The sequence below is a fragment of the Corticium candelabrum genome, chromosome 22 (assembly GCF_963422355.1).
Source record: "Corticium candelabrum chromosome 22, ooCorCand1.1, whole genome shotgun sequence".
Taxonomy (NCBI): Eukaryota; Metazoa; Porifera; class Homoscleromorpha; order Homosclerophorida; family Plakinidae; genus Corticium; species Corticium candelabrum.
The window spans coordinates 1,676,392-1,686,391 of NC_085106.1; the positions used below are offsets into that span (position 1 = coordinate 1,676,392).

The 10,000-nt window shown below is 41.8% G+C and overlaps 2 protein-coding genes across 2 annotated transcripts in view; both read left to right on the forward strand.

Annotated features, from left to right (window-relative positions):
* LOC134196981 (calcium/calmodulin-dependent protein kinase type 1D-like) overlaps nt 1-3,268 on the forward strand; it is a 7,160-nt gene extending 3,892 nt beyond the window's left edge. Inside the window, exons 6-10 of the mRNA XM_062666209.1 lie at nt 177-252; nt 307-419; nt 2,131-2,209; nt 2,264-2,351; nt 2,992-3,268. Of these exons, the coding sequence (XP_062522193.1) occupies nt 177-252; nt 307-419; nt 2,131-2,209; nt 2,264-2,351; nt 2,992-3,141 (506 nt within the window). The 3' untranslated portion in view covers nt 3,142-3,268. The remainder of the gene's footprint in view (nt 1-176; nt 253-306; nt 420-2,130; nt 2,210-2,263; nt 2,352-2,991) is intronic.
* Nucleotides 3,269-4,952: 1,684 nt separating this feature from the next.
* LOC134197025 (RNA-splicing ligase RtcB homolog) overlaps nt 4,953-10,000 on the forward strand; it is a 9,667-nt gene continuing 4,619 nt past the window's right edge. The window contains exons 1-10 of the mRNA XM_062666258.1: nt 4,953-5,058; nt 5,133-5,211; nt 5,271-5,338; nt 6,016-6,064; nt 6,127-6,177; nt 6,566-6,722; nt 7,092-7,248; nt 7,413-7,517; nt 7,670-7,724; nt 9,513-9,574. Of these exons, the coding sequence (XP_062522242.1) occupies nt 4,960-5,058; nt 5,133-5,211; nt 5,271-5,338; nt 6,016-6,064; nt 6,127-6,177; nt 6,566-6,722; nt 7,092-7,248; nt 7,413-7,517; nt 7,670-7,724; nt 9,513-9,574 (882 nt within the window). The 5' untranslated portion in view covers nt 4,953-4,959. The remainder of the gene's footprint in view (nt 5,059-5,132; nt 5,212-5,270; nt 5,339-6,015; nt 6,065-6,126; nt 6,178-6,565; nt 6,723-7,091; nt 7,249-7,412; nt 7,518-7,669; nt 7,725-9,512; nt 9,575-10,000) is intronic.

The following is a 10,000-nucleotide window of genomic DNA, read 5'->3' on the forward strand; positions in this document are numbered from 1 at the left end:
ACATAGACAGACAGGCGGACAGACAGACAGACACACGCACACACACAGACACACACACACACACACACACACACACACACACACACACAAACAGACACACAGACAGACAGACACATTTCCCTAAAAATGTTGTATCACGTCAGCATACTAAACATTGTCATTCTGTTACTGTTTAGCACCAGAAGTTCTGCAACAAAGACCTTATGGGAAAGAGGTGGACATGTGGTCTATTGGTGTCATAGCATACATCTTGTATGTCACATGACATTGACATACTCACTCAGTTGTATTGAGTGTATTGTGTAGATTATGTGGGTATCCACCTTTTTATCACGAAAGTGATCAAGAGTTGTTTGCTCAGATAATGAAAGGAGAGTATGAGTTTGACTCACCGTATTGGGACAACATTTCAGATTCAGGTTGGACAAGTTGGCTTTGTGACTTGCAGTGTTACTGTTGGTGGTAGTTAGGGGTAGTTGTGTAGAGATTTATTGTTAATCATGCATGCAGACAAATTGACAGATGGACAGACAGACAGGTGGACAGATGGACAGATGGACAGACAAACAAACTAAACAGCAGCATGTTCTGACTTGAAATAGTTGCTATAAGGCATGTAATTTGGTATGCAAAAGCTTTTGTGTTTGTGACAGTCAGGGGTGTGTAGCAGTCGGGTGTATAACAGTCAGGGATGTGTACAGTCAGGGATGTGTGTAACAGTCAGGGGTGTATAACAGTCAGGGATGTGTACAGTCAGGGATGTGTGTAACAGTCAGGGGTGTATAACAGTCAGGGATACGTAACAGTCAGGGATGTGTGTAACAGTCAGGTATGCGTAACAGTCAGATGTGCGTAACAGTCAGGTATGTGTATAACAGTCAGGGGTGTATGTAACAGTCAGAGGTGTACAGTCCGCGTCAAAACTATTGACACATTTCCGGTTTAGTTGTACTATATTTGGGAAGTCTTCTTGTTTTGCTATGTAATAAGAAAGCAGCGCCAAATTTTTCTCAAACAGCTGAAAAGCAGTCACAAAGACTATTCCATAGTCTGTGCATCCGCTTAGAGAACTTTTCCTTCGTCAAATGAGTCGTGAAAGACAACGCCGCGATATTCTGTTACTCTACCGCTCTGGTACCAAGAAGCCATCTAGGATCTCCCAACTTTTACGTGTTTCTTGCTCTAATGTTTACTGAATTCTCAAAAGATTGGACGCTGGAGAACGTAGAGCTTCCCGTGGAAGTCCAAAAAACTAGCTGAAAACCATCGAACAGCCTAGTGAACATGACGCACACAAGGAACAACAAAATCAGCAAACAACTTGCCCGTCAGGTAGCAGTGTAGGAAGGACTTGTCGTCAGTTCTTCCACCAGCAGAAGGGAACTTTATGACGCAGGCTATAGCTACACTATGCCTAAGAAAATTCTGCTAGTGAAGCTAAAAAACCAGATTCTGGGCACGTCACGGTCTTGATTGGCTCGCTAACTCACCAGATCTTGCACCAATAGAAAACCTCTGGGCTGTCATCAAGCGGCGTGTTGAGCTTCATATGCCTCAAAACGTTCATGAACTTGGAGACGCAATCCAGGTGGAGTGACAGTTGCTCACGCTTTGTGATCTGTTGCCGTACATCGAATGGATGTGTAGCCAAATGCGCCTTTGTGTAGCTAGCAGGGAAAATGCTATCAAAAAATGAAAGGAGAACACAAGGTACTGATGCGCACTTGTGTGTTTCTGAAGTCTAATGAACCTACGAACATACACAATAGTTCTTTTCTATCGGATGTATGTAACAGTCAGGGGTGCATAACAGTCAGAGATGTGCGTAACAGTCAGGGATGTGTGTAGCAGTCAGGGATGTGTGTAACAGCCAGGATGTGTGTAACAGTCAGGGGTGCATATCAATCAGAGGTGCATATCAATCAGGGGTGCGTAACAGTCAGGGATGTATGTAACAGTCAGGGGTGTTTATGTATTTGGACAGATACTCTACATACAACCACCTTACTAGGCAGACAGATACAACATTTATATATTGGCATATGTCAACAGTAAAAGCAATAATCCAAAGAGACATGTACATCATGCCATTCAACCAACAGCAGAACCAATGAAACTTGCTTTTGGTAGCCAAAGACTTCATTCGTCATTTGATGGAAATGGATGTCAAGAGGCGATTCACGTGTGAACAAGCACTCGGACATCCCTGGTATGCATCAGTTGTTTCGGCTGTTGTGTGTTGTGCTAACATGTTTGTGTGTAGGATATCTGGTGATACAGCAAAGACTGACAACATTCATGCTCTCGTCTCAGAGCAGATAAAGAAGAACTTTGCAAAGCTTATGTGGAAGGTAAGACAGCATGAAAGAGACAGACAGACAGACAGACAGACAGACTGACTGACAGACGGATGGGCAGACAGACAGACAGACACAGACTGGCAGACGGACGGACGGACAGTCAGACAGACTGACTGACAGACAGATAGACAGACGGATGGACAGGCAGACTGACTGACAGACAGACAGACAGCTTTCTTGCACTAGTGATTTATAGACATTTCATTTTATTTGTATCCTTTTAATTTTTTTCCAGAAATGTTGATCTAAGAAATATATGATCATGACAGACAGACAGACAGACAGAGACAGACAGACAGACAGACAGACAGACAGACAGCTTTTAGAGTTTGATGGAAATTTCATTGTAATGGAAATATATGACAGACAGACACACAGACAGACAGACACACAGACAGACAGACACTCACACAGCATCATAACATTTAGCAGTATTACTGTACAGCAAATTTTGCAAACACACACACACACACACACACACACACACACACACACACACACACACACACACACACACACACACACACACCAGACAGTCAGATTGACACAACAGACCCAACCACATACAAACAGTCAGACCATCAACTCTACCACACAATCAACTCACATCTTGCTGTCCATCTCATTACAGAAAGCACAACACGCGGTTGCCGCCACTCTGAAGATCGCCAAACTCGGTTTGAGCAAATCTCAGGAAGACTTGACACATTTGGACAAAGACGAGACAGAAGATGCCACAGATTGTGGAGATGATGATCCGCGAGAGCCAATAACTGTTTGATTTTTGATCTTTTAACTTCCTTGGAGCTGCATAGAGATCATGATCATTTCGTGTAGTTGTTATTATTGTAGACAAGGCAAAGCATCTGTTTGTAGTTGAATACACTAGCCTCTAGATATTAACTGGATATTGAAGTGAACTGTTTGGGTGGTGTTGTGTGTGTGTGTGTGTGTGTGTGTGTGTGTGTGTGTGTTTGTTTGTTTGTTTGTGTGTGTGTGCGTGTGTGTGTGTGTGTGTTGGAATGTGTTGCCGGGTAGGATTGTTGTTTAGAGTATATTAAATTGGGTGTGAACGATTTGTCGAGTTGTCTGTTTCCATTTGAAAGGATGTGGTTTGTCTGTCTCTCTGTGTGTGTCTCTGCCCTCTCTGTCTGTCTTTCTCTGTCTGCCTGCCTGTCTGTCTGTGTCTGTCTGTCTGTCTGTCTGCCTGTCGGTCTGTCTGTCTCTGTATGTATGTCTATTTGTCTGTCTGTCTCTGTCTGTCTGTCTGTCTGTCTGTCTGTCCCTGTCTGTCTGTCTGTCTGTCTGTCTCTGTCTGTATGTCTCTGTTTGTCTGTCTATCTGTCTGTCAATGGTAGTATATTTTCAAACATGAACTATGGTACAATAGCAAATAAAGGCTAATTACGAGTCCATACAGATTTCAAGTTTTTTGTTTTCTACTGGAGGAAGCAAATTGCCATCAAATTGCTGCAGTGCAATGCTCATGTGTTCCAGAAGAAGGCATCTGACATAAATAGCATTCTAGCATAAACAAGGACTTTCTGTCCCTGTCTGTCTGTTGCTGTCTGTATGTCTATTTGTCTGTCTGTCTCTGTCTGTATGTCTGTCTCCCTGTCTGTCTGTCTGTCCCTGTCTGTCTCTGTCTGTCTGTCTGTCTGTCTGTCCCTGTCTGTCTGTCTGTCTGTCTGTCTGTCTGTCCCTGTCTGTCTGTCCCTGTCTGTCTGTCTGTCTGTCTGTCTATCCATCACATATATTTGAACTTACATCTATGATGCATTTTGCAATGCAGGGTACTATGTACTGTCCAACTACTAGTAGTGTTCATCAACTAAACTAAGCTAAAATTGAAACTCGTGTAAAACAAAATGAGGACTACACTTAAAAACTACAGTGTACAAGCAAAGCCTCCAGTACCAGCTAGTGCCTGAAGTACTGGGTGGCAAAGAGGTCACATCTGTTGTCTTCAGACAGCGAAGATAGCTTTTTAGAGATGACTCTAGCATTACACTTCTGGAGCTGAATAGAAAAGCGTTTGAACCAGAAGTCGATAAACTCCGCAGCGTTCGGTCGTCCCACTTTGTCCGATGACTTCTTTGATAATTTGCACAGCAGTTTCCACCCATCGATCCCCCAAGCTCCAAAATGCTCCAGTACTAGTGGGGTTACAGTGGCATCTGTCTGTCTGTGTCTGTCTGTCTGTGTCTGTCTGTCTGTGTCTGTCTGTCTGTCTGTCTATCTGTCTGTCTATCTGTCTGTCTATCTGTCTGTCTGTGTCTGTCTGTCTGTCTGTCTGTCTGTCTGTCTGTCTGTCTGTCTGTCTGTCTGTGTCTGTCTGTCTGTCTGTCTGTCTGTCTGTCAAATTTTCATATATTTTTATACATCAAAGCTAATACAGGTGAAACTAAAGTAACAGCTAATGAACAACAAGTGTCACAACTACAATTACAATTACACAAATAACAATTCTGTCTGTCTGTCTGTGTCTGTCTGTCTGTGTCTGTCTGTCTGTGTCTGTCTGTCTGTCTGTCTGTCTCATTGTCTGTCTGTCTACCATAACACATTACCGGAAAGCATTTGCGCATGCGCGAATGCAAAAATGTCCACTCATCGCAGTTACAAAGAGGAGCTGCAGTTTATCGAGCGTATATCACCGGTTGGGTTCAGAATCAAGAAAGGATTTGTTCCCAACATGAATGTGAGCGAGTTTTCAGTCAAATACCGATTTTTCCATTTTTACGTTTTTTATCTTTTTATTGTTCTCAATAACAGGTTGAAGGGATTTTCTATGTTAACAACAACTTAGAGACTTTGATGTTTGACGAACTGAAGCAACACTCTGGAGGCGGTGGTAGGCTTGTGGTCACGTGATCACCTGAGGTTGGTTGTCAGGTTTGGGTTCGTCTCTAGGTTTTGGAGGTTTTCTGCCTGGAGTGAAACAGATTGCGAACGTGGCGTCTCTCCCTGGCATTATCGGGGTGTGATATTGAATGTGAATTTGGTGTCGTTTTGATGTCTGTTTATGTGTTTGTCCATTTGCCTGTTTGTCTGTCTGTTTATCTGTCTGTCTATTTGTCTGTCCATTTGCTTGTCTGTCTATCTGTCTGTCTGTCTATCTGTCTGTCTGTCTGTCTGTCCATTTGCTTGTCTGTTCATCTGTCCATCTGTCTGTCTATCTGTCTATCTGTCTGTCTGTTGTCTGTCTGTTTGTCTATCTGTCTGTCTGTCTGGCTTGTCTGTCTGTCTGTCTGTCTGCCTGTCTGGCTTGTCTGTCTGTCTGTCTGTCTGTCTGTCTGTCTGTCTGTCTGCCTGTCTGGCTTGTCTGTCTGCGTGTCTGGCTTGTCTGTCTGTCTGTCTGTCTGTCTGTCTGTCAAATCTTTATATTTTATACATATGAACTATTACAAGCTATAGATACAAAAGTCCGTTATATATCTGTCTGTCTGTCTGTCTGTCTGTCTGTCTGTCTGTCTGTCAAATCTTTATATTTTATATACATGAACTATTACAAGATATAGATACAAAAGTTTGTTATATATCTGTCTGTTTGTCTGTCTGTCTGTCTGTCTGTCTGTCTGTCTGTCTGTCTGTCTGTTTGTCTATCTTTGTGCACTCATCGTTATCAATGATAGTCTTACATTATTGTATGTTACAGAAATCAATCGGATTGCCTGATGTTCATTCTGGCTATGGATTTGCCATTGGTGACAGGTGCTTGTGTTAGAAATGTGATGGACTTGCTGACGTTTTGATTTCTTACCAACAGGAAATATGGCTGCATTTGACATGGGAGATCCTCTGTCTGTTGTCTCTCCAGGTACAACTCAGTGAATCTGACGGAATAATATTGTTGGTTTTTCATTTTATTGTTTGTCTATTTGTTTTTTTGTTTTGTTTGTTTGTGTATTGTATTGTTTGTCTGTGTTTCTGTTTATCTGTTTCTCTGTTTGTCTGTCTGTCTGTGTCTGTCTGTCTGTCTGTCTGTCTGTCTGTCTGTGTCTGTCTGTCTGTCTGTATGTCTGTTTGTTTGTCTGTCTGCCTGCCTGTCTTTCTGTCTGTCTGTCTGTCTGTTTCTTTGTCTGTCTGTCTGTTTCTTTGTCTGTCTGTCTGTTCATTTGTGTTTACTTATTTTGTATCTGGATTTTTCACTTTGTTTATCAGTTTGTTTGCATGCATATGTATATCTGCTTGTTCTTGTATTACAGGTGGAGTGGGCTTTGATATCAACTGTGGTGTTCGATTGCTGCGTACTAACGTCTACGAAAAGGATATTCATCCAATGAAAGAGCAACTTGCACAGTCTCTTTTTGACCATATTCCTGTTGGTGTTGGCTCTAAAGGAGTGATCCCAATGACAGCCAAGTAAGCATAACAGACAGACAGAGACAGACAGGCAAAAAGACAGACACACACGCACACAGACGGACAGACAGACAGACAGACACACACACACACAGGGAGGGAGGGGAGGGGAAGGGGAGGGGGAAGGGAAGGGGGAAGGGGAAGGGAAGGGGGAAGGGGAGGGGGAAGGGGAAGGGAAAGGGGAGGGGGAAGGGGAAGGGGAGATGAGGGGGAGGGGGAGGGGGAGGGAGGGGAGGGAGGGGAGGGAGGAGAGGGAGAGACTGGCAGACTGGCTGACAGGCAGGCAGATTGGTTGGCAAACACATTTGATGTTTCTTAATCAAGTAACTAACAACATACTAAAGCAATGTGATTGTCCTTTCTTCTCAGAAATTTGGAGGAAGCTTTAGAAATGGGTGTTGACTGGTCACTACGAGAAGGCTACGCTTGGGCTGAAGACAAAGAACACTGCGAGGAGTACGGACGTATGCTGCAGGCAGATCCATCAAAAGTCAGTTCAAGAGCAAAGAAACGCGGCCTTCCTCAGGTACTGTGTCTGTGTGTGTGTGTGTGTGTGTGTGTGTGTGTGTGTGTGTGTGTGTGTGTGTGTGTGTGTGTCTGTGTGTGTGTGTGTGTGTGTGTGTGTGTTACTGTGTGTGTGTGTGTGCATGTGTGTCAGTTTTGAGGGTAATGATTTCTTTGTTTATGTAGCTCGGCACCTTGGGAGCTGGAAATCACTATGCAGAGATTCAAGTTGTTGACGAGATTTACGACATGCCGGCAGCTCGTAAGATGGGAATCGATTCCAAAGGCCAAGTAATGAAATCAAATCTTACCTGAACATGTATTGTTGTGTTGTTCAATATATATATATATATATATATATATATATATATATATATATATATATATATATATATATATATATATATATAATATGCTTGGTGTGATGTCACGTGTTGCATTAGGTTTGCATCATGATCCACAGTGGTTCGCGCGGATTGGGACATCAAGTAGCTACTGGTGAGTTATCATTACTTTTTTGTAATTATATACTGTAGTGTATAATCAGAGAATGCGGTAGCACTCTCACCGCACTCTCTATGTAGGGATAGTCTCACATCGCCAGACCATCTTCGCCATCATATTTCCAGCGAGAAATTTCTTGTTTGAAGTATGATGGCGGAGACAGTCAGATTATGTGTGACTAATGTAGGGATACAAAGAAACTAAATGGCAGCTAAAATACAAAAGTACTTCAACCGCATCCCAGCCAGATCTCTCAGAACTCAGTAAAGAAATCTCAAAGCCACCTAGCACTCGGCTTCACACGTTCCTAATTGTATCCAGACTACTACAGTAGGACACCACTTATCCGACACTCAGTTATCCGACAGCACGGATTATCCGACGGTGCATGGCTTGTCTGAACTACGAGGCTGTGCGCACACTAGGATATACGATTCCTGTGCTTACAGTACTGTATCCATGATCCACGTGTCGTCAAATTAAATGAAGCTCTAGAAACGGTTCTTCAGTACCAGGAAGAACAACCTGAAGTTTCAGTAAGCACAATGGTCCTACTGAATGGGCTGCTGCTGAAAACTACAGCAAGAAGAGCGAAAGCATTGATTCAGACTAATATTAGTGGTTACTTTAAGTCTTGACAGTTCCCATTAGTGTTCTCCCTAGTCAAAGAAGTTATACTGTATTAGTTGTTACATGTACAATTAGATGTTGAGCTTCTTTAAGTATTCTGCAGTCGTTTTTCAAAATGCGTCAGTTATCCGACGTTTTCAGTTATCCGACGTCCTTTTGGTCCCATGCCCATCGGATAAGTGGTGTCCTACTGTAGCACTGACACTAATCGTCTCAGAAGCCATCTATCATGAAGTAAAAATGCGATTTTTTTCACATTTCACTTTTGTCAGCCAGGCTAGCGCTTCACTCAAAGCAGCTGCAACGATGAGAGTCATACGAAACTATTCGTTCTTGTCCAAGGAATTGCACTGACTCAACAGCTGGAAATGTGCAAAGTCCATCTAGTATCAGTCAACTGCTCTGCAAGTCTGGGTATTGCTTTCACAACGCCGTGTTGTGACTACACATGTGTATATGTGACTACCGTTTGGAAGCTTAGCTGCCACTTCCACTTTTTGCTTACAGTTGCGAGTAGTTGAACTTGTACGACTCTTATAGTTTGTTCAACGGCATGCTGTCTGACTCTCTGTACAAGTAAGTGTTGACTGTTTGGTGCATGAAGGAGTGTTTATTGATGCAATCAATCTTATTACATACATCAGCTGCTACGTACACCAGTCAAAGTATTAAATCCCAAGCTGCACACTAAAACTAAAAAATGAATGAAACAAGTATAAAAACATTTTGAGAAAATGATGCGTATGTAGGGATGGGTATGTAGGGATAGGTATGTAGGGATAGGTATGTAGGGATGGGTATTTAGGGATGGGTGTGTAGGGATGGGTATGTAGGGATGGGTATGTAGGGATGGGTATGTAGGGATGGGTATGTAGGGATGGGTATGTAGGGATGGGTATGTAGGGATGGGTATGTAGGGATGGGTATGTAGGGATGGGTATGTACTTATTTATGCTCATCTCTTGCATCACAATCTTTTTACCTCGATCGTTTGCAGCAGTTGTGTGCATCTCTGCAGCAGCTTGCAACAGTTGTGAATGTGATGTAGGAGATGAGCATGAATAAGTACATACCCGTCCCTACCTACCCGTCCCTACCTACCCGTCTCTACATACACACATCATTTTCTTAAAATGTTTTGTACTTTGGTAGATGCTTTGGTGGAGATGGAGAAAGCAATGACGCGTGACAAAATTAACGTAAACGATAGACAGGTTGGTATGTTGCTGTCTTTATTTTGTTGTTGTTTGTTTGTTATTTTTTATTATTGCTTATTATTGTTTATTATTGTTTATTTGTATGTTTTTTGTTTGTCTGTTTGCTGGTCTGTTTGTATGTTGTTTGTTATTGTTTATTATTATTTGTTATTGTTTATTATTGTTTATCATTGTTTACTATTGTTTATTATTGTTTACTATTGTTTGTTATTGTTTATTATTGTTTATTATTGTTTATTATTGTTTATTATTGTTTGTTATTGTTTATTATTATTTATCATTGTTTACTATTGTTTATTATTGTTTATTATTGTTCATTATTGTTTATTATTGTTTATCATTGTTTATCATTGTTTGCTATTGTTTGTTATTGTTTATTATTGTTTATTATTGTTTATTATTGTTGCTTATTGTTATTGTTGT